Below are 23,939 nucleotides of genomic sequence, written 5' to 3'. Positions count from 1 at the left end.
TTCTCCACCTAAAGAACAGATATAAAAGCACTGCACTTCTATCGACAAGAAGTTGGTGCAAGCTGCCAGGATTATTAGCCAACTTCACAGATATATAAGCCTTCTTTAGATCCTGAGATAACCCTTAGAGACCCAAAGAAAAGGTCTTGGGTTATTGAGGTATGATATAAATACTAATTATTGTCTGCTACTAAATTGAGGGCCTGAAACTGGTGTAACACCATATGTTAATTATACTGGAATTAACATAAAAGATAATAATAACTAAATTAAGGGCCTGAGTTCTCTAGAGGGGTGCTCCTCCCAGAATTGTGAGAGATGAGTAGAATTCCACTTATTTTAATGCATAAGTGAAAGTGAATCCTCAAAGCCTTTTCCCACTTCTCTGAAATCTAGAGCCACCTGAGAGTCTGGTACACCCTGGCTGCCTCAGTCCTCATGGCCCAGAGGCAGAGCTTTGGCCTGCTGCTCCACTGGCTTCTGTGGACCCTTCCCTGGGCCTGAGGAATACCTATGAACAAGCAATCCTAGAGAGGCCCCAAGAGACAGAACACATATTCCCCGTTTGTGCCACAGCAGAGGTGCTGGGGCCTTCTGTGGGGCGGGCATTCCTGGTGCCTTCTCTCTCAGGTCTGGGCTCCTTGACCCTGTCTATCCAAGTTGCTGCCTGCAAGGAAAAACTCTCCAGTCCGAGGCACTGTTAGACTTTCCCAAAAGCTCACAGGGTCCACTGTGCTGAGAGGCTATCCCCAGACAGGTTCCCTCTGGTCATAGTAAGCAGGATGTTGTAGCAGTGAGCCCTTGGGCTTTCCTTCCCAGGGTCTTGGCTCTCACTCTGACCCCTTTCTTCCCCATCCGTCCACAGGTGAGGTTTTCTCTCTCTCGGAGCACCACCGGCACTCAGACCTCACTGCTCCACCTAACAGCCCCACTGGCCACCACCCCCAGCCCGCGTCGCCGATCCCATCTCACCCCGGGTCCTTTGGCTCACCACCCCATCCACACCTGCCACCTGCTACCCTGGCAGCGCCTTTCCCTGCCCAAGCTTCAGAATGCCCTGTTGCCGCTGCTGCCGCCCCACACACCCCAGGGGCATGTCAGACTCCCCACCTGCCCTCCACCAGCATGCCGCTCCTGAAGATGCCTCCACCATTCTCAGGGTGCAGCCACCCCTGTAGTGGGCACTGCGGCGGGCACTGCAGCGGGACTCTCCTCCCACCTCCCAGCTCTCAGCAGCTCCCTAGCACTCACAGGTAAGTGAGTGGCACAAAGGGTATACTCCCTGCTAACTTCGACTTTGAGTTCTGAGAGACTTCACAGAGCATACCTTTGGGGTAGAAATTGAACGATAGATTCTATGTCTTTTGTATCATTTTTACAATCCTAAAAGAAGTAACTGTTGTCTTTTAAAAACTTGGAAAAGTTCAGGGTGTCTAACGAAGAAAAAATTTCCTCGAAACCTAAAGATAAACCTCTAACACTGGTATATTTTCTTCCTGATGTCTCTGTATATAAATTAGGTCTCTGTTTATATATTTTTGTGTAGTTATTTTTTTTTTAACATTATAGATCATTTCCCCAGTTAAAATTCTTCAGAAAACTTTCCAGTGGTCTCAAAATGTCTTCTTGCATAGCAGTAGCATAATTCATAAATTATTTTATCATTCCCCTATTCCTGGACATTTGGGTATTTCTAGTTTTTAACCATTAAAAACAAGGCTGTAATAAACATTCTTGTACCCAAATCTGTGTTTGAGTCAGGAATTATGGCCTTAAGGATTCCCTAAAGTAATTCTAAGTACTGAAGAAGTTTATATTAACTTGTATGTGAAAGATAAAATTATTTGTGGAGGAGAAAGGTACGTATTTTTGTATTAGAAATCAGAGCTGTGTTTAGTATGCATTTGAATTTTCTCATTCTAAAATCCCACCACCCCAATGCCACCACTTTTAGCAGTTTTCCCTACGGGTCTTACCCACACAGTGTTGGTGGTGTCTATACAGTTGTTGTCCTCTTTCACATAGCATTCATTGTGTGCTTCCTATGTGGTCTTCCGGGTCTCAGCTGAAGGGTGGAGAATATTCTCCATAGTGCACTTCCCTGTTCTCTAGTTGCTAATGATTTAAATCATTCCGGTATTTTAACATTGTAAATAATGTCTCTAAAGATGTCTTTGCCTAAAGCTGTTTCCCTCTTTTGGGGTTTTCTCCTTGGAAAAGGTCCCTCAGAATGAAAAAAGTTCTCCGTTTAAAAGATGTCAGAAGGTCTTTTTTGAGAAGGGTTCCTAATACATACTGAAAAATTTCTTTCCAAAAGTCTCTCCAAATTTATGTAACCACCAGTATTAGGGTGCTAGCTTCTTCATATTCTCAGGAGCATGGGTTATTTTAATTTTGCTAATGTAGGTGAAGAATGGTCATTTTGGATTAAGCTTCTCTGAGCACCACTGATAATGGTTCCTGCCCCTCCTTTTCTACCCCTTGCACAACAGACTGCCCTGGGAGCCAAGCCTTCTCACTGCTCCTTGCCCTGCCCTTTCTCCTGGCTCCCACCATCCCAGCCTCACCCCATGTCCCCAGCCCTAGGGCATTCCAGCTTCTGATGGCCAGGGCAGGGCTCTTATTCTTCTGGCTCCAGTTTTGGGACTTTGTGGGCCAGTGTCTTTTTCTTATCCTGGAAAAATAGTCTATGTTATGTGATGCCCCCAGTTTTTCCTGAAGTCCAGAGACAGAGCAGTACAGTGGGAGAGCATGAGCTTTGCACACAGGCAGGCACAGGCTGAGCCCTAGCCTCTCCTTGGGCAAAGCAGTGAAGCACTCTGACCCTTAGTTACCTACCTTAGTTACCTCCACTGCAAGTTATCTCCAGTGCAACATCTATTTTGCAGGACCTGGGAGATGCTTAGAATATGCTAAATATAGTACCTGTCCCAAACAGTACAGTAGCTCTTAGAGTCTGGCCCACAAGGCACATTGACTTTCCCAGATTTAAGGCCCCACAGCTAAGACAGCTCCACCCACTGGTGCAGATTTGGGCTAAGGACCTAAAGGGTAAAAGGAAATTGACCCTGTTGACCTCCTTTGGATGCTTCAGGAGAGCCATCAGCCCACAGCCCACAAGGTGATGGCCCTGTTTTTGTGAGAGGCACTGATAACAATCTGACTGCTTCGGCCTTTGTGGGATGAGGCACATGAAGGGTAGTTGGGATGGCAATGGTGAGAATGCTTCCCCGGGCTCCTGCTGCAGCCTGCTCCTGCCATGCCCTCCCTCATCTGTGGGCTTATCTTTCTCCCCCATCAGCAGAGACCCTGGGTGTAAAGGGCACAAGTTTACACACAGTGGCCTGGCCTGCCAGCTCCCCCAGCCCTGCGAGGCAGATGAGGGCCTGGGTGAGGAAGAGGACAGCAGCTCAGAGCGCAGCTCCTGCACCTCATCCTCCACTCACCAGAGAGATGGAAAGTTCTGTGACTGCTGCTACTGTGAGTTCTTCGGCCACAATGCGGTGAGTGAGCCTGCCCAGGCCAGAGAGGGCTGAGGGCCAGTTAAGGTGAGCCAAAGGAGCACCCTACTCTCCCCAGATTTCCCCTTGCTCAGGGGGATTATAACCACACTGGAACCTTCTGAGTTCTCGCAGCCTGTGTCCACTCACTTAACCCTTACAGCACATTTGTGAGGTAGGGATTTTTCAACACTTTGCTCCCTTTGCTCTTTTCCTGGTTTCTCCTTAAGATTGACTTCTTTTCCGTAGGCAAAAAGGAAAGGAAATGGTAGAGAGAAAGCTATGTTTCTGATGAGTATGTATATGTGTGTAATCACAGAGAAGTGAACCACACTTGTGCGTGATGAAGGCAGAGTGGAAGCAAAGGCTCTCAGTCCTCCAAGTGTGAGAGACTGCGAGGGACAGGCCGTAAGTGCAGGCGGCACCAGGAAGAAGGTTCAGGGCAGAGTACGTGCTGTCTGTACAGAGAGCGAAAACAGTTCAGAAGTCTGAAAGTGCAGAGCAAAGGGCCGCCAGCTAGGGGAGAGCAGTTGAGGACAGAAGAAATGAAAGTAATCACATTGTTAGTCACTTTTGAGCTAGGGGTTATTATTCTCATTTCAAAGATGACAAAATCGAGGCACACAAAGACTAAGTGACCTGCCCAAGGTCATACAGCTTCCGAGTGACAAAGCCCGGGCTCAAACCTGCTTTCCTGGCTCCCAAGTCAGTGGGCTCACAATGCTGTTGCATACCTCCCACTCCCTCCGCCCACCGCTGCCTTAGCTCTGGGCCTGGCCGAGGCTGAAGCCACTTGGCCTTTGTGGCTGTGGTAGAAAGAACAGTTGTCTCGCTTCTCACCACATGTTCGGTGCCAGCGGGTGGGAGTGCTCCGGGCTTCCCGGGCCCAGGGTGTGTAACGTCAGCACCTCCCCCTCCCCCAGCCACCCGCTGCCCCGACGAGTCGGAATTATACAGAGATCCGAGAGAAGCTCCGCTCGAGGCTGACCAGGCGGAAAGAGGAGCTGCCCGTGAAGGGGGGCACCCTGGGCGGGATCCCTGGGGAGCCCGCCGTGGACCACCGAGATGTGGATGAGCTGCTGGAATTCATCAACAGCACGGAGCCCAAAGTCCCCAACAGCGCCAGGGCCGCCAAGCGGGCCCGGCACAAGCTGAAAAAGAAGGTGGGTGTGGGGGGGAGCCTAGCTGTACCACCTCTCCTCCCTAAGGAATCCCTTGCACCAATCCCCCAAGACTTCAGGGGCACGAACAGTGCTGGCTGCCAGAAGCCTTAGCACAGCTCACTGCTATGGGAAGGTCTGTATGAGTTTGGGAGGCATAAGGGTCAGGGAGCCTGGGGCCAATGATTGGAGAAAAGACGAGTCCTGGCCTCAGAAACTGCTGGATTCCTTCAGTCAGTCAGTCATGTATTCATTCAGCAAACACTTCTACAAATACTGGGAGCCAGAGCATGATGCAGTTAAGTTCTCTCCCTGGAGAAGCTCGGTCCAGTGGAGAGACTGACACAAAACTGGACTAGCACATTAGCATGTGTCAAGCACTGGGATAAGGGAACCCCCTCCCCCCATCTTGCCTGGGCACGCTGGAAATGGCTTACCAAGAGGCTGACTTGAAAGCTGAGTTGTAGGGAGTGAGTTCAGATTCCTTGGGAGAGTTCTGGCAGCAGGCATAGCACATCCACAGCAGTTTGGTGTAACCAGAGCTCGAATAGAGCAGAGGCAGGACAGCTAGTAGAGGTGAGAAAGGGCCTCATAGGCCCTGCTAAAGAGCTTTGACTTGATCCTATAGCTGAGGGGAGTCCCTGCAGGACTTTTATCAAAGGATGCGCTAGGTCAGATCTGTATTCCACTGTGACTGTGTGGCAATATGGAAGGTAGCCTGGAGGGTTGACACTCCAGGAAGGAATATCGAGGGCCAGGGGAGAGCCGAATGATGCTGGGGCTGGAGCACGGGAAACAGACATGACCAGCTTTGGTAATCTGATTGTAGAACAGAGATGAAGGAGTCAGGATTTCTCCCGGGTGTTTGCTTGGATGACTGACAGGATGGTGTGCCCTCCATTCACTGAATGAGGATGAGATTGGCAGAAGACAGGAAATTCAGTTGGGGCACGTTGACTTGGGAGATTCTCAGGAGAATCGCCACCTCCAAGTGGAGATGGAGGTGTGGGACTGGGAGTTTCCAGCTTGGAGGTGTAATTGAAGCCATGGGAAGGACCCAGCCATGGGCTGGGTGAGCTCCTCAGAGGGCTGAGGAGAGAACCCAGTGAGCTATTTCTGGGCAGCCCTGCTCCCAGGCGAGCCCCAGGGCTTGACGGCCCATCCCCTGCTGCCTCATTACCTCTTCACCTGCCCACCCCCAGCTGTGTCTGCACAGTGCCACACGGGAGCCCAGCAGCCGAAGAGTTGGGTTTGACAACCAGCTTGCTCCAGGTCCTGGGTGGTCAAACGGCCCTGGTGCTCTGGAAAGCAGCAGTTCTACATCTTTTTCCAGCCCAAAGGACAAACCAGGACCCTTTCCCTGCAGCCTGAAGTAGTGAGCCAAGAGGTTCCACTGCTGCCTTCAGAAAATGGTCAGCACTTTCTTTCTCCCATCCAGTGTTGCCTGGCCAGAAGTGTCTAGTGGGCAACAGCAGTCTCTTTAGCCTTCCCTAGCTGCTTAAGGCAGTGGTTTCCAGTTAGGTCCCAGCGAGCACACCTTGAAGTTCGTAGGCCTGCGTGCTTTCCGTAAATCTGTGCTCATACATCCCTACCCCTTTGCTGGTAACGCCAGTAACAGTTTCTTTTCTCCCCTCCTTTTCCTTCCAACAACTTCCTTCCAAGCTCAGACTTCAGGTAACTCCTGCTACTGTACTGCCACTCTACCTTGCATGTCTCCCTTAGCTGCCATTTATCACCCTCTATTCACTCATTCGGAAACTTGCTGCACAGCTACTGTCTGCCCAGCCCAGTCTAGAGGCCAGAATACAACATAGCACCAGGCAGTTGCAAGGTCATGTGATAGGGAGTCATGGTCATTATCTGTTTATACATCAGCCTCCTCTCCAGTGTCCTTCCTCTCCCTCAGACTTAACCACAGTCTGGCTGTCCATCACAAACACAGCTTCCCCTGGGAGCCGTCCAGTGGAAACTGCTCATTCTCTCCCACCTCAGGAGACCAATAAAGCTAAGTGTCTTTCTGCTCACTTATATTATTTGCAGACCCATGACTGTCTGTCCCTCATGTACTAACCCCTACTCCTTTGAAACTGACCCTGGCTCGGTCATCTACAACCTTTCAGCCACTCCTATTCGTCCATTAAAGGCTGTCACCTGCCCCTTCCTCCACTACCCAGGCCATAGAGATCCCCTGACCATCATTGACTCACTGTCTTACCAATACTCTCAATTCCTTGCCCTGTTGCCCTTCCATTACACCCACTCAGAAAAATCGCAGCCCTGGGTTTGACCCCTACCTGCCTCTCCCCTTTTGTAATTCAAGGAAAGCTCTAGATCAGATCTGTCTATGGCACCAAAGCCCCTTGGTCTCCTGCTTGCTTGAGCCCTCACATTGCCCAACAGGCATAGCTCCCTGATCTACGCTCTTCATCATTTCTGTCTACCACAGCTTCTTTGTCAGACCTCCAGATTCTTCTCAAACCTCCAGGCTTTCCCCACCCAGCCTTTCTTTTTTGTTAGATGACCTCACTTCCTGTTTCAGCAAGGGAAAAAAGCCAGCAGACAGGCACTCTCTCAGCATCTTACCACTCCACCTGCAGACTTGTTGTCATGAGGGAATAGTTTACTCCTTCTCCTGCCTAAGGCCTTACAGTCCTTTTCTGCCTCCTCAGTCTAACTTCAGCTTCCTGCTCTGGCTTTGGCCTCTCCTCTGGGCTGTCTCCCAGTGTTTCACTATGCCCAGTACTCTCTCTTTTGAAAGCAAATTGTGCCTTGAGGGTACAGCCTCCCTCCCTCCCTCCCCTCCCCCCCCCCCCCCTTCTGTCTCTCTCTCTCTCTCTCACCCACCTCACCTCTTTCTCTTTCCTGGCAAATTTCTTGAAAAATGTTACCTGCATTCACTGTCTTTGCACTATCTTCACAAACTATCCCCCGCCACCCCCCTCCAAGCCACCAGTGACAACTTTGTTGCCAAATCACACTCTCCTGGCCCACCTTCTTTGTCAGCTAGGCAGCATCTCACATTTTGTATTGGTTGTCCTTTTCAAATATTGCTTTCTTTGGCCCTGTCTTCAGCCAGGCGGGGACAGGGAAAGGACAATGGGAATGCCGTGTTCTCCAGATTTCTGACCTTCTCTGATCTCTCTTCTGTCTCCTTTGTGGACTCCTCTTCCTCTCTCTGACCCTCCCCCTAAAGGATATCTTTCTGAGAAAGAGAAGCCATCTAGATAGTGTTGTTCCTGGTTCGTTATGTCCACCTGTTTCCTCCGTGCCCTTCACACTGATATCTGCTGCTACTGGGCACCTCCTCACAAATGTCATACCAGTACTCAAACTGAGCACATCCAAAACTGAGCTTGTTATCTTTCTCCAAAGAGGCCTGCTTTTACTTCTTCGTTGTCTGTCTAGTTAATGGCACCACCACCATCTACCCAGTTGCCTGAACCAGAACCCAGGATGCCATTCTGGGAGGAACGCATCATGGTGATTGAGAGCAGCGGGCCTTGGAATCGGACCTCAGTTTGGAACCTGGCTCTGCCACACTTGCTGGATGACCTTGGGCAAATCACTTCACCTCTAAGCCTCAGTTTCTTCATCCACAAAATGAGAATAACAGTAGAACCTAACTCAGATGGTTGCGAGAATGAAATGGAGTGATGCACAGAAAGGTTCGACAAAATGTGTGGTCAGGGAAGCTGCTGCAGCAGCACCAGTGGTTGTCAGTGTCGTTCTTGTAACTCCTCTCATTCTCTCCCCACCTGCCACCAAATCCCAGCCACACTACCTCCCAAATAGCTCAGACCATCCACTTCTCTCTCCACCGTACTACTACTACTTAAAAAGCCTTCAATGGCCGAACATTGCCCTCGGGATCAAACCCAGACTTGAGCATGGCCTGCAGGGCTCTTCAGGATCCAGTCCTTGCTTAGCTTGCCAGCTTTCTTTCTCAGTCTCTCCCCTCTGGCCTTCCTGCCCACCACTCCCTACCACTCTCCTAAAAGAAATTGGGGCTCCGGCTCTCCCTATGAATGTTTGCATTCTCTAAAGATTGTGTGTGCCCATTTCCCAGTCTTTACACTTGCTCCTCCTCCTGCCTAGAAAGTGCTAGTCTCTGCCCAGGACGATCCCAGTCACCCTCCAGTGCCCAGGGAGATACTGCCTCCTCTGTGGGAAGCACCTCTGATGGCCTAGTCTGGGTTCCCAGAGTATCGATAGTACTTTCTTCCCTGTTACTCAGCATTAAACAGCCTGTTTGCATGTCTGCCTCCCTCAGCAGAATTCTCATGCATAGTAAAATTGCCCAGAGCCCAGCCCAGTGCCTCCTAGTTGATGGTCAAGAAGTGATTGTCAAACAGGATTGAAAGCCATAGGAACTGCAGATCACACCTGGATGTGCTGTCCCAACTCTGCCACTTTCTAGCTATGTAACCTTGGGCCAGTTCCTTATTCGTTCCAAAGTCACATGTCCTCATCTGCAAATTGAGGATAATGTTTGCCAGGGGCCATTGTGAGGGTGAAACGAGATGACATGCAGGAAGGGTCAGGCTCATGGCATGTAACAGAAAGTTAGTGTTCTGTGCTCTGTCCTCCTCTCACTACCAAGCCGTACGTGGTCCCACATCGCTCCCTCTAACTCGTTTTCAGATTTGAAATCCTCCATAGAACTTCCATTCCTAACAGAAAAAGTTGGCTGGTGCAGGGGAGGAGTGATTCGAAAGGCCTTCCAGTCCTTTGTCCATCCTCATGGCCTTAAACTTCAGGGCACATGGCTGGAAACACTGCTCCAGACTGAGCTGCTTCCTCACATGAGCACCATGGTGCCAAGGCACAGCCTTGTCAGCACCCAGGGAAAGGGACACATGCCCCCTCAGATGTCCTCCTAGCAACACCATGAGGAATAGGTAGGTAGTTTTTCTACCGAATTTACAAAGGGGGACAATAAGATTCAGAGAGAGTAAGTGATTTGTCCAAGGTCCCACAGTTGTGGCGCTAGTCAGTTGCAGAGCCATATTTAAAACAGATGGATGCTTGCTGGGGCACAGAGTCACCCTCTTTTTTTTTTTTTTTTTTTTTTAATTTTTTTTAACGTTTATTTATTTTTGAGACAGAGAGAGACAGAGCATGAACGGGGGAGGGTCAGAGAGAGAGGGAGACACAGAATCTGAAACAGGCTCCAGGCTCTGAGCTGTCAGCACAGAGCCCGACGCGGGGCTCGAACTCACGGACCATGAGATCATGACCTGAGCCGAAGTCGGCTGCTTAACCGTCTGAGCTACCCAGGCGCCCCGAGTCACCCTCTTTAAGTTGACTCTGAAGTGGTCGCAAGCCCTCTTTTCTCTCCCCAGTTTCGTTTTCCTGTTTCTCCCCTCCATTCCCACATCAGCTAGAAATACTTGAAATGTGGAAGTCATCTAGCCCCTGGCCCAGCGCCACCATCACCTCCTTCCCGTGGGCTTTTGACATCTGTCTCCCATCTCCCTCTAAAGGCCTGTTGGCCTGCTGGTCACTTGAGGTTGAGCAAAGGAATGGGGTGACTCAGAACCCAAAGACTCTCATTTTTACTCTTCAGAACGAGATCTGTTGACACTAACAGTCCAGCCCCCAAGTTCTCACATAGGTAGAGTGGCTGCTTTTACATCTTGCTGTGGGGCCCCATGTGGCTGCCACTGTATGCCATCAGGCACATTTCAGGCATGGCCTTGATTACTGGAGGCAGCTGAGTGGTGAGTGGCCTTCGTATGGGAACTTCGCCCTCTTCCATAGTGCCCATACACACATTCCTGCCATCCAGAGCAGTCTGACCTACCATGGTGGCCATGGTGGTCTCACAGCCCATCTTCTTAAAGCCCTCGCCCCTCATGATACCACAGCTTTTTTCCCCTACCACCAGCAGAATTGGAGAGAATGCTTCTGTAGCAGCCATCTGCCTCACATGCATCCCCAGTTTTGTCTTCACTCCAGAATTATTGTTCCCCCCTTTTGCAGATGAGTCCACGGAGACTCAGCAAGTGATTGAACTGCTTAAGCTCAAGCCTGGAAGGCAAGGTACAATTAGCTGCATTCCTATCCCTTTGAGTCCTAGTGTCCATAGGCCCTACGACACCAGGGCTCTGGATGAACAAGCTATAAAAACCCTATCCTTTGTGGGTCTGTCTCCATCCCCAGGACATGCACCTGTCTGATTGCATTTCATTCTCACTCCCACAGGGTGGGTGAGCAGGCCAGGATGGCAACACCCTGCCTCTAGCCAGTTAGCCGCAAAGGCGGGCCCCAGGCTGATGTGTCAGGTGTCACACTGTGCCTGGTAGCTGCCTGGCCTCCGCTGAAATTGCGTCTTATGTTGGCAGGAAAAGGAGAAGGCCCACTTGGCAGCAGAAGCTCTAAAGCAGGTGAATCGTAGTGTTTCTGGAAGCCGGGAGCCAAGGCCTGCCAGGGAGAGGCTCTTGGAGTGGCCTGACCAGGAGCTGGATCGAGTAAATAGCTTCCTGAGCAGCCGTCTGCAAGAGATCAAGAACACTGTCAAGGACTCTATCCGTGCCAGCTTCAGTGTATGTGAGCTCAACATGGACAGCAATGGATTCTCTAAGGAGGGTGCTGCTGAGCCAGAGCCCCAGAGCCTATCCCCCTCAAACCTCAATGGTTCCTCAGAACAACGGCCTGACATTAATCTTGACCTGTCCCCTTTGACTTTGGGCTCCTCTCAGAACCACACGTTACGAGTTCCAGGTGAGCCAGCCCCACCATGGACAGAAATGAGAGGCTCCCACCCACCATGGACAGAGGTGAGGGGGCCCCCTCCTGGTATCATCCCTGAGAATGGGCTAGTGAGGAGACTCAACGCCGTGCCCAACTTGTCCCGGGTGATCTGGGTCAAGACACCCAAGCCAGGCAACCCTAGCCCTGAGGAGCCAGGCCCAAAGGAGGTTCCCAGTTGCAAGCAGGAGCTGCCCGAGCCTGTGGTCTCAGCTGGGAAGCCGCGGAAGGGCAAGAGACAGGGCAGTCAGGCCAAGAAGATCGAGGCAAGCCCAGCCCCACGGTCCCCTGCCAGCCTCGAGGTTCCCAATGCCAAGGGCCAGATCCCCAGCACCAAGCAGCCAGGCAAGGCCACAGAGCCTCCCAAAGTGGGCAGCTGTGCTGAGGCTGGAGAAGGGAGCCGGGGGAGTCAGCCAGGACCAGGCTGGGCTGCTGGCCCCAAAGCTGACGAGAAGGGCAGCTCCTGGCGAAACTGGCCAGGTGAGGCCAAAGCACGGCCTCTGGAGCAAGAGTCTGTGCAGCCCCCAGGCCCAGCAAGGCCACAGAGCTTGCCACAGGGCAAGGGTCGCAGCCGCCGGAGCCGCAACAAGCAGGAGAAGACAGCCGCCTCCTTGGGTGAGTGCACCAGGAATTGAGTGGCTGACCCCCCACCCCCACCCCAGCCAGGCCAGAGGGTGGAGGGTAGTCCTTGCGTGTGGGCAGTTCTGCCCTAAGAGCATGACCCCAGAGGCCTGGCCATGGGCACTAAGCCCTCCTGGCTGTGTCTTCCTAGACGATGTGTTCCTGCCCAAGGACATGGATGGGGTGGAGATGGATGAGACTGACCGGGAGGTGGAGTACTTCAAGAGGTAGGTGTGGGGATGCCTTCTCGCCCACCCACACTCAGGCTCTCCCTCAGCCCGACTCCCTCAGAGGGAGAGCCTCTCCAAGCTCTCTCCCACCAGTGTATCTCCTGGAACCCAGGTGGCCACATGGCAGGACAGGGCGTCTGGAAAAGTATAAGGGACAGGGAGAAGGAGGCATGTCAGGCCCCAAGAACCAGGGCTTTCTCCAGCTTTATTCACTTTGTTTATTCATTTGCACTTTCTCTGCTCTGCCTGGGCTGAGCTCTAGGGTAGAGGCAAATCAAACACAGCTTAGGTGGAGAGAGAGAGCCATAAACAGTGTTGAGTGCTGTTGGAAGAGTAAGGGTATGGGGCTGTGGGGGAGGCAGCTAGAAGTGGGGCGACAGGCGAAGCTGAAACGTAGGCGAGGCCAGGGCAGCCTTCCTAGTAGAGGTGGCAACCAAGCTGAGACCTGAGAAATAAGAACAAGTGGGCAAGGTAAAACAGGGCCTTTGTGACAGCGGAGCTAGTAGGTATAGACGTTTGAAGCTGAAAGCAACATGCAGTACCTAGGGGAACAGAAGGCAACCCAGTGTAGCTGCAGTAAAAATACACTGTGAGGAGCAACCCTGTATCCTGAGGCAGTGTTGGTCTCTTAACACATTGTTCCCTTGGCTTGTGGGCACTCTGTCCAGAAAGCCAGCAGAGCTCACATAACCTGCTAGATCCCAATACCCTGGAACCAAAGGACTGGTACAGAGCTGACTTGGTTTCTTTATTGACCAGGACACACAGGTCTAGAACAGGGGTCTAGCAGTGAGAACCTCTAATTGTGCTTTTTTGGTGTCTCTCAAAACCAATAGGTTCTGTTTGGATTCTGCAAAGCAAACTCGTCAGAAAGTTGCTGTGAACTGGACCAACTTCAGCCTCAAGAAAACCACTCCCAGCACAGTTCAGTGAGGTATGGAGACCCCTGAGTGTTGCACGTACTCCCTCTCCCCAAGTTCTGTCACTTCTGTGCCCCCGCCAGACCATTTCATGCTCTGGGGCACATGGAGTTAGCCTAGCAGCTTGCCAGCCCTGGCCCCTGTACCTCCATGGCAACAGCATCACAAGTTACACTCTCTGAAGATATCCTGGGCCAGACCCTCCTGTGTTCCCGCTTGCCTGTGCTCCTGAAGGATCCTTCCTGCACTGCCATCCTTGGACTATCTCTGCCAGGCCCCTGCTTCCCTTACCATCTGCCTCTCAAGCAGCCGTAGTCCCCAGAGGACTGCCCCCACACCTGACATTATTAGCCTCAGGGTTGAATCTCATTTGCCTGGCCTGGTAGGCTACCAGGATGCTTCCCAGCTAAAACCATACAAGAAGGGGCCAGCCCCAAAGGACCAGTGAGAAGGCAGATGAGGTAGACCAAGACTTTGGAGAGGTCATTTAGGCATGGAGGAGTTGGTGAGCACTCTCCACAAATATGACAAGCTCCATGAAGAAATGATAGCTGGGCTGCCTCCTGAAGAAGAGATCTGGCCCTGAGCTGGGCTCTGGCCTCCTCTCCGAGCCACCTACACTGGTCCTTTGTCTGAAATACTGACATATATATTTTTTTAGTGTTTTATTTATTTTTGAGAGAAAGAGAGTGAGGAAGGGCAGAGAGGGAGGAAGATAGAGCATCTGAAGCAGGCTCTGCACTGACAGCAGCAAGCCTGATATGGGGCTTGAACTCACGAACTACAAGATCATGACCTGAGTTGAAGTCGAATGCTCAACCGACTAAGCCACCCAGGTGCCCCTGCAATACTAACATATCAGATGATGTTCTGGACTGCAAATAGAAGACCAAGAAGGGCTGAGAACCATAGTGTAGGAGAGAAGGCTGGCTGGCAGACAGGCCTTGGTGCTGGGTTTGCAGCCTAATGGCTGTGCAGTGCCCTGTCTTAACTTCATGCTCTGTCCCTGGGATCGGGCCTTTTCTGGCTGGCAATCACACAACTTGCCCTTAAGGCAACAGGAAACTGAGGCAGGTAGGCTGAACTCAGGGACCCCTGGGAGGGTGTCCTCACCTGTACTTCTCCTCTTTTCAGTGCCAGGAACACGCCTCTCTGGGCCAGGGCAGCAGACTTCCTGGACCCTCAGCTGAGTCCCTTTGTCATTTTTTGGGTCAGGATTCCCCACCCTTGATGCTGGCTTCAGCTCCCCAGGAACAGCCCAGAGAGCCTGAAGCTAGGGCAGTCTTTGAGGCTCGGCTCCCTATGGCACCTCAGGCTGCCCGGAGTCAGGACTGTCTTTAGACTCACCTTAGCCCCTCTCTCTGAAAGGGCTAGGTTCCCTGGTCTTTGGCCAAACTGAAATGTCCACACCCTCAGGAGCTTCTGCCAGGACCAGGGTGCCCTCCTGCCTCTTTTTTCTACCTCCACAGGATCCAGGAGTGACGGGGACCCCAGGCACTTTCATCTTTTGCCTCTTCTGAGAGTAAAAGGGGCACATCTTCTCCCACAGCCCAATGCCCTTGTCAGCCAGGAAACCTCATCCAGCCGTCTTCTCTCAAGGACTCCCTCTTTGGTTGATTTCTTTTCCCAAGACTGGAGATGTTCCCTCCCTGTCCCACTCCCACCATAAGGGCTCTCCACTGCTTTTCCACCCTCCTCAGAGTGGGAGCCCTGAGAGTGCATGAGAAAGCAGTGCTGGCACAGATTCGGGACCTAGCCTGGGCTGTGTACCCAGAGCCTGAGGCAGGAGTCAGGATGCATATGCCGCCTCTCCCCTTCCTGTCAGTAGGAGAGCAAAGACCAGAGGCTGGGCTCTTACCCTACCCTGACTTGGAAAGAGGTGTGACAGGGGAGCTGTCCCCCGGCAGGGTCTTAACTTTCATCCTCTGCTAGAGATAATCAAGGAAGTCTATTCAAGATTTTCAGCCCAGGGAGTAAAAATAGCAGGCAGTTGTTCCTACCCATGGGGACCCATGGAAACCCAGAGCCAACATGGGGAGGCTAAGTCAAAGTTCTCACTCACGGTGCAGCCATGCTCCTGTTTTCTCAGCCCCTGCCGGGTCAAGCTTCTTCAGGGTGTCCTGAGACCCCAACTGCCAGCTGAAGGTCTACAGTTTCTTCCTCCACATCCCTATCCACCTGCCCAAGATCCTCCCTGCTCCTCGCCATCCTGGACCAACCAAAAGTTGAATGGACGCTGTGCCGTGCTGGGGCCCCTCAGGACCTCCGCAGAGCCGCTTCCTGGTGCTACGCAGCCTCCTCACTCAGAGCCCGGGGGCTGAACTGGCTTGTGGGCTGGGGGCTGATGGTACTGCTGGCCCAACACTGCTCTCTTTGTGTTTGGTTTTGTTTTTGTTCTTGTTTTTCAATTCTTTACTTTTGATACTGTGAAGATCTTTCCTGCCGAAAGATAAAGCAACATTTGGACACAGAGTCGGTGTGTTGGTGGTTTGCTGGTCTGGGACGGGGGTGAGGTGAGGAATGTACTCAGAAGCATGGGCTCTGCCTTAGTCATTAACCTCATTGAGCACATACTATGTGTCAGCAGTTCAGTAATTTCCTCTTAATTCTTACAGCAGTTCTAAATGGGACTGTTATCCCAATTTATAGATGAGGAAACTAAAGCTAAGATGGGCAAGTGACTTCAGTGCACTCAGTCTGGCTGACTAGGATTAGAGCATAGGCCTGTATAACAGTAGCATCTGTGCTCTTTTCTCCTGTTGGGAGGACTCTGGTATGTAAACTTGAGCAGCTGTTTCCCCATACTGTGTTTGTTTCCCCCTCTGCAAAACCAGTGAGTTGGAGGAGTGAGACTCGATCTCTTTGCAACTGATGTGAGATGGAGTCTGAGAAAGGCTTACGGCCTTTATGGACTGTACACCTGTAACCTGGGTGATTCACATTGTCAGGAGAAGTGGAGTAAATGAAGTTCCTATAAATTGGATCTGACTTTCCAATGGGAATGAGACCTGTAACCTAAGTACTGGATTGTAGAGGATAATGAACCCTTCTGTAAAGTAAAGCAAACTACCTCATTCCTACCCCACCCCCCCAACCCCCCACAGTAAATCTGGTTCTTAAATTCAGATTTTAATATAATAGGTTTGTTAAACAATGCTTTCTCGTACACACTTGTGTTTCCAACTCCTTGCCCCCAATGTCATCTTCTCTCTAAAACTGACACTTAACTTGAGCTTGTGTGGGAAGCAGTGGAGGCTGTGGCCACTCAGTCACTAAGAGCCCTTTATGGAGAGGTGGGAGCAGGATCAGAAACTGTTCCCTCCCCCTTCTCTTCCTCCCAGGTCGAATCCCACCACGGGCTGTCAGTGCCAGTTTCCTCTTCTAAAGATGTTAAAAAGCATCACTCACAGGCTCACAATTCCTGGTCCCTGGACTTTCCTAATCTCCAAGAAAGTATGCAAACTCCCCTGTGAAACCTGTCTGTATATGTATTACCTTTGTTCTTCTTTCCTTTCAACTCTTGCACCAGGCTCCTGTGCTGCAACTAAACTGGCATAATTATCTAAAATTCTGCTTCATCATTCAAAAATTGCAGGTCTGATCAAGGAGCTGCTTTACCTACAGAGAAAAACCTGTGGGTGGCATTCAGAGGCTTCCACATCCAGCCCCCACCTCCCAGCACTTCACTCCAGCAATACCAGATGACCTCAGTCTTCATCTAGGCCTGGCACTCTCAGGTCTCCCAACTTTTGCTCACACATTTCCTTTTTCCTAGATTACCTTTCCTTTATCATTTCCTGCTTATCCTTCACATTCAAGCTGAAAGGCTATTTTACAATAGAATCAATTTGCCCTGCCTTGTGATGCTTCCAGAAAGTACTACCTTATCTGTCTTAAAATATTTCTCCTGAATATCAAGATCCATTATATTTCTGTCTCAACTAATCCATAAACTCACAAGTCAGGTTTGTGTCTTCATCTTTCATTTGCTTCAGCACTGTGCACAATACCCAGCACGTGCTCATGTTAAATACATAATAGTACTGACCCATCACTCCTCTTCAAAAGTCACCAGTGGGCTTGCCTGGGTGGCTCAGTTTGTTGAGCCTTGACTCTTGATTTTGGCTCAGGCGATGTTCTCCCAGTTGGTGGGATGGAGCCCGGAGCTCAGGCTTGGCAATGACACCACAGAGCCTGCTTGGAATTTTCTCTCCCTCTCTCTCTGCACCTTTCCTGCCCTCACGCTCATTCTTTCTCAAATAAAAGTCCCCAGTGAAGTTGAAGTTACTTTTGACAGGGCCCTGCATGCCCTGGTCCCTGTCTACCTATCCAGCTTTAGCTCTGAACACTCCTATCCCTACAGCAGCCGGCCACGTGACCCCTCTGTTCCTTGAGGAATCTGTGTGCTTGCACAAGGCCAGACCTTCACTCCTGCAGGGCCCTCCATCAGAAGGCTTCTCTCCCTTTCCTCCCCTCCCTGTTCTGAGATTCTACACTTCTCTGGAAGCTCAGATCTAGGTCTCCTCGAAGCCTCTGGTTCCCCAGGCAGTGAGTTACTCTAAGCTCTATCACAGCATTTACAATAATAATAACTTCGTACATAAGTACAGACCCTCAGCGAAAACACTGTCATCAGTATTTTATTTATCCCTCACCACTCTGAACATGTGTTGTCACATAGATAAGGACGCCAGTCACAGCTGCAGTGCAAGTTGATTCGTTACCCGCGCCCCGTGCCCGGGATGCAGTCCCCGGTGGGGTCCCAGCTGGCCCAGTCCCGGAACGTGCCAGATGACGTCAGGCTCTGGGCGAAGCTAGGCCTCCGCTAGGCGGGTCTCTTCTGTATCTCCACTCGTGGGACCTTCCACCAGTCTTCGTTTGAGCGTTTAGCGCATGCTCCAAGTCCTCCAGCGTCCCATAATGCATTGTATGACGCTTCGCCCTCGCCCCTGGCAACAAATGCGCAGCCGCCCAAGGGTACTTTGACGCTGCACTGCCTGACAGGGTCTCGGGAAAGTTTGTCCCTCTGCGCGATCCGGCACTCAGAGGTCGTTGCTAGGTGCCGACCTTCCGCTTCTTCACATCTGATTGGATCTCACGCAAAAATTGAGGCGGGGTTTTACCGTAGCGCGCCTGCGTACAGCAAAGGATGGAGGACTCGGAACCTGAACGGAAGGTGGGAGCGAGGTAGGGGTCGGTGCGGGTGGCGAGCAGCTGTGAAAGCGGGGGCCTGGGCCTGATTCATGTGTATCTGTAGCGGGTTCGCACAGATGAAGCGACTGCCACAGGAAGCCGCTCCGAGGCGGAGGATGAGGACGACGAAGACTACGTGCCTTACGTGCCTTTGCGACAGCGGCGGCAACTGTTGGTGAGGGCCTCGGGTCGGAAGAGAAATGAGGGTGTGGGAGGGAGGGTGGCATCCAGTGGAGTGAGCTGTCAGTAGTTGGGACCGTGGCCCCCAGGCAAACGAGGGACTGCCAGTCTGATCTGAGGGGTAGGGCACCTCCATGTCGCGTGGCCCAGGACCCTCTCCCAAAAGCCAAGATCCTGACGCAAGCCCCCTGGGCCCGATACTCCGCTTTGTCTTGGGCTTGGCTCTGAGGGGCGCTGGTGGAACCTCAGCTCCAGAAGCTATTGCAACGAAGGCGCAAAGGAGCTGCGGAGGAGGAGCTGCAGGACAGCGGCAGCGAGCCCCGGGGAGATGAGGACGACATCCCTCTGGGCCCACAGTCCAACGTCAGCCTCCTGGATCAGCACCAGCACCTTAAAGAGAAGGCTGAAGGTGTGCTGGGAAGCAGCGGGGAGGCTCAATTTGGTGCACTGCTTTGGCATGTCTCTGACATCTGCTTCTTTTCTCAGCTCGCAAGGAGTCTGCCAAGGAGAAGCAGCTGAAAGAAGAGGAAAAGATCCTGGAGAGTGTGGCAGAGGGCCGAGGTATGGTTGTAGTCAGGCAGGGGGAGAGGTGGACTAAGCCTCCTCCCTAGCCCCAAGCATGTTATATCTGAAGGTCCTGGCCTCTGGGAAGCAAGAGCCATCCCTGAGCCACATCTGTCTCCTCAGCTTTGATGTCGGTGAAGGAAATGGCCAAGGGAATCACATATGACGATCCAATCAAAACCAGGTATGTCTTTCTAGTCTGTGGTAAAGCAGTCATCTTTACTTGGAATGGTATGTGGCTGAGCCTGGCAGGACACCCCAGAGCCAGCTGTGCCTGGGACCTCTCTTGACCCCCACCACCCACTCACAGTTGGACACCTCCCCGTTATGTCCTGAGCATGTCTGAAGAGCGGCATGAGCGCGTGAGGAAGAAGTATCACATCCTGGTGGAAGGAGATGGTATCCCACCACCCATAAAGAGCTTCAAGGAAATGAAATTTCCTGCAGGTACTGGGAACTTTGATGGTCAAACAACTGTGAGCCTGTGTCCCAGCCTCCCCTGAGCTTAGCATCTGCAGCGATGAGTCAGGTAGTGAGAATGGAGGGATTTGAGGAGGGGTTTCTTTAGGTTTGAATTACATTTGCCCTAGTTGTCCCTATTTACTGTCCTCTGCCATTAGGGAGCTTCAGTGGGCAAGTGACATTAGCCTTAAATGGACCTGGGTGCAAATCCTGCCTCCACCAGCCTAGAAGTCTTGGACAAGTCTATTTTTCTCTCTCTCTTTCTCTGGGCCTCATTTGTAACTCAAAGAGGGTAGTGCTAATTTTACAGCTTTGGGGGCCTGATAAAGTATCCATGAGACACAAGGATGATGCTAAAGTTGTTTTCCATAGCCATCCTGAGAGGCCTGAAGAAGAAAGGCATCCACCACCCAACACCCATTCAGATCCAGGGCATCCCCACCATGTGAGTATGGGAGGCCCTGAAGAGGGTGGTGATGGGAAGGAGTAGTCACTAGGTGTCCATCTGGAGACCCATTCCCTGCATTCTACTGAACCTGATCATCAGGCCTGTTCTCTCCCAATAGCCTGTCTGGCCGTGACATGATAGGTATTGCCTTCACGGGTTCAGGCAAGACATTGGTGTTCACATTGCCTGTCATCATGTTCTGCCTGGAACAAGAAAAGAGATTACCTTTCTCCAAGCGTGAAGGGCCCTATGGACTCATCATCTGTCCCTCAGTAAGTAAGCCAGGCTGGGGGGCAGGGCAGAGACAGGCCTGCCTTCTGGTGCTAACCTCTGCCCCTGTGCCTGCAGCGGGAGCTGGCCCGGCAGACCCACGGCATCCTGGAGTATTATTGCCGCCTGCTACAGGAGGATAGCTCCCCACTCCTGCGCTGCGCTCTCTGCATTGGGGGCATGTCTGTCAAAGAGCAGATGGAAACCATCCGACAGTGAGCATAAGCACCCCCTGGGCCTCCCCAGAACCCCTAGATAAGCCAAAGCGCCCTTTGCTTTAACTACCCCCACATACCCTTACAGAAACCTTCTGTGGACCTAGTCCTCAAGAAGCTTTTTGTCTGATGGTGAGATCAGTTGGGTTGGGACAGAGGGATGTGGTAAGGTACTGTGGGAGCACAACAGATGGAATGGGGACATTTGGGAGGTCAGGGGGTCAGGGCATTCTGGGCAGAAGGCACAGAGGTGGGGGACCCAGGGTTTCCAGGAAGGTCAGAGCCATCCAGTGTGGTCCATCATGGAAGCTGAGGCACTAGGGCAGGGCTGGATCCATGGCCTTTCCACACAGCGTAGTCCCTAGGAGACAATGCCAGATGCCCTGGACCAGGCTCTGGGGTCACAGACCGGCCAGACCCAGACCCTTCTTTCCAAGGCATTCCCAGTCTCAAGGAAGATTCAGATACAGAAAAGATTAATTCAGAATACCAGGAAAGTGAGCCCGTCAACACCTACAAAGGGAGTTACAGGAGCACAGACTAAGGCCTATTTGGAGATTTAGATAAACCCTCCTGGGGGCAAGGGGAGTGAGTGATCTAGAAGGGGGAAGGATATGCAAGCAGAGGTGATTCATGGCTGGGTAGGAGCTCTGGAGCAGAGCAGTGGTCAAGAAAGCTGTAGCCCCTTCCAGGAGAGATGTGTTTTGCAAGTAGGGCAGGGTGGCGGAAGTGATGAGGGGACAGATGAGGAGAGACAGGAAAGAGGCCAGAGGGCAGAATGAGCAGAGTGCCAGCCCTTAGATGCAGGGATGGGCAGGTAGCCCTGACCTCAGGGTCTCTTCTTGATCCCCAGTGGTGTGCATATGATGGTGGCCACCCCTGGGCGCCTCATGGATCTGCTGCAGAAGAAGATGGTCAGCCTAGACATCTGTCGCTACCTGGCTCTGGACGAGGCTGACCGCATGATTGACATGGGTTTCGAGGGCGACATCCGCACCATCTTCTCCTACTTCAAGGTGCCCATGCCTGCCTGGCCAGGGCTTCTGGCCACCCTCCCCAGGATGCCACATTCAACTGTGGCAGGCCCTGAGGCCCTGCACTGCACACCCACTGGCCCTGATTCAGGGGGCTACATCCCAGCTCCTTGGTCTTCCCAGGCCTCCCATTCCCTCATTCCCACCCTACTCTTTTTCAGGGCCAGCGGCAGACCCTACTTTTCAGTGCCACCATGCCTAAGAAGATTCAGAACTTTGCCAAGAGTGCCCTGGTAAAGCCTGTCACGATCAACGTGGGACGTGCCGGAGCCGCCAGCCTGGATGTCATCCAGGTAGGCAGGCACTCCTGATGAGCACACCTTCTAGGGTCTCTTTTGTGAGGGTTGGATCTGCCTAGGCTCCATCAAAGCTGTTGGAGTAGGGTTGAGGGACCACCTTGTGGTCACTGGGGGTTTCATCTAAGCCTCAGCCCTTAGCAGCAGACATTCTTAGGGTGACCAGTCCTTGATGACAATAGGCTTCTGGTCCCCTCCCAGCCAGGATTGGGGGCCCAGGCTCTGTGGCAGGGTCATGGCTGGTGAGCCCATTTGCAGGCCCACCTGACCTGGCCCCTGTGGTGGCAGGAGGTGGAATATGTGAAGGAAGAGGCCAAGATGGTATACCTGCTCGAGTGCCTACAGAAAACACCCCCACCCGTGAGTGCAGCCAGCCAGGCTGACCCTGGACCTCTGGGATGAAGGGAAGAGGGCAGTGAGGGGTAGTATGCTGGAGAAGGTTGGGCATGCCCAGTTGGAGTCAACCCTCATGACTGGAGTTGGTCCTCTGGACAGGTGCTCATCTTTGCGGAGAAGAAGGCAGATGTGGATGCCATCCACGAGTACTTGCTGCTCAAGGGGGTCGAAGCGGTGGCCATCCATGGGGGCAAAGGTCAGAGTAGTACATGCATAGGCATGGATTCTGCTGCTATTGCAGCCCCTCACCTAAACCCTTTCCCTGTCTGGTGAGCCTAGCACTACTTCCCAGACTCCTGCTGTCACTCTGATGGCTCCTGCCTAACCTTCCCCAGACCAGGAGGAACGGACCAAGGCCATCGAGGCATTCCGGGAAGGCAAGAAGGATGTCCTGGTGGCCACAGACGTAGCTTCCAAGGGCTTGGATTTCCCTGCCATCCAGCATGTCATAAATTATGACATGCCTGAGGAGATCGAGAACTACGGTGGGGAGCTTGGGGGTCAGCGGTGCGGGCTAGACCCCAACCCATGGGCAGTGGGCCAGAGGATCTGTTCCCTCTCTCTGCAGTGCACCGTATCGGCCGTACCGGGCGCTCAGGAAACACAGGTATTGCCACGACCTTCATCAACAAGGCCTGTGGTAAGTCTGCCACCAGGGCCACCTCAGCTGTCCCCTGGGTCATCTGCCTGTGGCTACGTGGGTCTTGGCTACAGGGCCCAGGGTTGGTCCTGATGGTTCCATCCTTACCTCCACAGATGAGTCGGTGCTGATGGACCTCAAAGCCCTGCTGCTAGAGGCTAAGCAGAAGGTACCACCCGTGCTGCAAGTGCTACACTGTGGAGATGAGTCCATGCTGGACATTGGAGGTGACTGTGGAGCAGGAGTGGGGGCCCAGTGGGGGGTGGGGGGAGACATGACAGGAACACCACAAAACAAGTCTGTGCTGCACATCAGAGGGCAGGGGCAGGAGGTCCTGGGGGAGCCAAGGTCTGGGATATGGAGCCTGGCCTTGTGATCATGCTGACTCTCACCCCCGTGCCCCCAGGAGAGCGTGGCTGTGCCTTCTGTGGTGGCCTGGGCCATCGAATCACGGACTGCCCCAAACTGGAGGCTATGCAGACCAAGCAGGTCAGCAACATTGGCCGCAAGGATTACCTGGCTCACAGCTCCATGGACTTCTAAGCCATCTATCATACCTTGTCTCCAAGAGGCCTCAGTCTCCAGCCACCTCCCACATACACACCAGCCCCTTGGACAAAAAGCCAGCATCCTCAGCCCAGCTGGCCTGGGCTGGGCCAGGCTGGGCCTGGCTGCCTGCTCCCTGTGTCCCCCAGGATTCTATTTTTGTTCCCCTTTACCCCAGTTGTCATTAAAGCACAAGCCTCTCTGGTCTCAGCCCAGCCCTGCCTCTGTGTTTCGTCTTACCTGACCCCTGCCTCCTGGGTAGGCCTCACCCTCTGACTTCCATAGCCCCTCTGAGGCAGGGAACTGGCATCTGCTACTGCTACCGCCAACACTCAGCCTGCTGGGTCTTAGTTGTGGAAGGAGCCATGTAGCTGGGGTCCCCTTCTGGGGGCTCTGGCTATCTCCTCTGGGCTAGCTGGATTGGTGACTCGAGAGACCGCATTGGTGGGCCAAGGGGAAATGGTTGGGTTTTCTGGTCTCTGGTTGGCTCTTTATAATCTCCAGCCTTGCCCCA

General features: G+C 52.5%; 2 protein-coding genes across 20 annotated transcripts in view; both read left to right on the top strand.

Annotated features, from left to right (window-relative positions):
* The window catches only part of FAM193B (family with sequence similarity 193 member B), a 31,717-nt gene extending 16,064 nt beyond the window's left edge, over positions 1 to 15,653 (top strand). For 15 of the 19 annotated variants that reach the window (XM_060635153.3, XM_078447316.1, XM_078447292.1 and 12 more), the window contains 7 exons: positions 866 to 1,253; positions 3,302 to 3,503; positions 4,424 to 4,663; positions 11,005 to 12,025; positions 12,183 to 12,258; positions 13,098 to 13,195; positions 15,271 to 15,653. In XM_060635153.3, the coding sequence (XP_060491136.2) occupies positions 866 to 1,253; positions 3,302 to 3,503; positions 4,424 to 4,663; positions 11,005 to 12,025; positions 12,183 to 12,258; positions 13,098 to 13,194 (2,024 nt within the window). In that variant the 3' untranslated portion in view covers position 13,195; positions 15,271 to 15,653. The other 4 variants (XM_060635156.3, XM_060635154.3, XM_060635158.3 and 1 more) reach the window with 4 other exon arrangements.
* Positions 15,654 to 18,210: 2,557 nt separating this feature from the next.
* DDX41 (DEAD-box helicase 41) lies at positions 18,211 to 23,635 on the top strand. Its single transcript, XM_060635178.3, has 17 exons — positions 18,211 to 18,357; positions 18,439 to 18,549; positions 18,804 to 18,963; positions 19,041 to 19,115; positions 19,242 to 19,302; positions 19,429 to 19,565; positions 19,953 to 20,025; positions 20,147 to 20,300; positions 20,377 to 20,513; positions 21,367 to 21,529; positions 21,709 to 21,840; positions 22,132 to 22,203; positions 22,339 to 22,435; positions 22,575 to 22,724; positions 22,808 to 22,879; positions 22,996 to 23,106; positions 23,286 to 23,635. The coding sequence occupies exons 1-17, from the start codon at positions 18,331 to 18,333 to the stop codon at positions 23,420 to 23,422; spliced, it is 1,869 nt and encodes a 622-aa protein (XP_060491161.1). The 5' UTR covers positions 18,211 to 18,330; the 3' UTR covers positions 23,423 to 23,635.
* The last annotated feature ends 304 nt before the right edge of the window (positions 23,636 to 23,939 follow it).

The sequence above is a fragment of the Panthera onca genome, chromosome A1 (genome assembly GCF_046562875.1).
Source record: "Panthera onca isolate mPanOnc1 chromosome A1, mPanOnc1 haplotype 2, whole genome shotgun sequence".
Classification (NCBI taxonomy): domain Eukaryota; kingdom Metazoa; phylum Chordata; class Mammalia; order Carnivora; family Felidae; genus Panthera; species Panthera onca.
This window is presented reverse-complemented; position numbering and strand designations above follow the sequence as displayed.

Coding starts and splice junctions, on each gene's coding strand:
- DDX41 (XM_060635178.3), top strand. CDS start 18,331: ATGGAGGACTCGGAACCTGAACGGAAG. Junction 21,841..22,131: donor CCAGCCTGGATGTCATCCAG/GTAGGCAGGCAC, acceptor CTGTGGTGGCAG/GAGGTGGAATATGTGAAGGA. Junction 22,880..22,995: donor CTTCATCAACAAGGCCTGTG/GTAAGTCTGCCA, acceptor TTACCTCCACAG/ATGAGTCGGTGCTGATGGAC.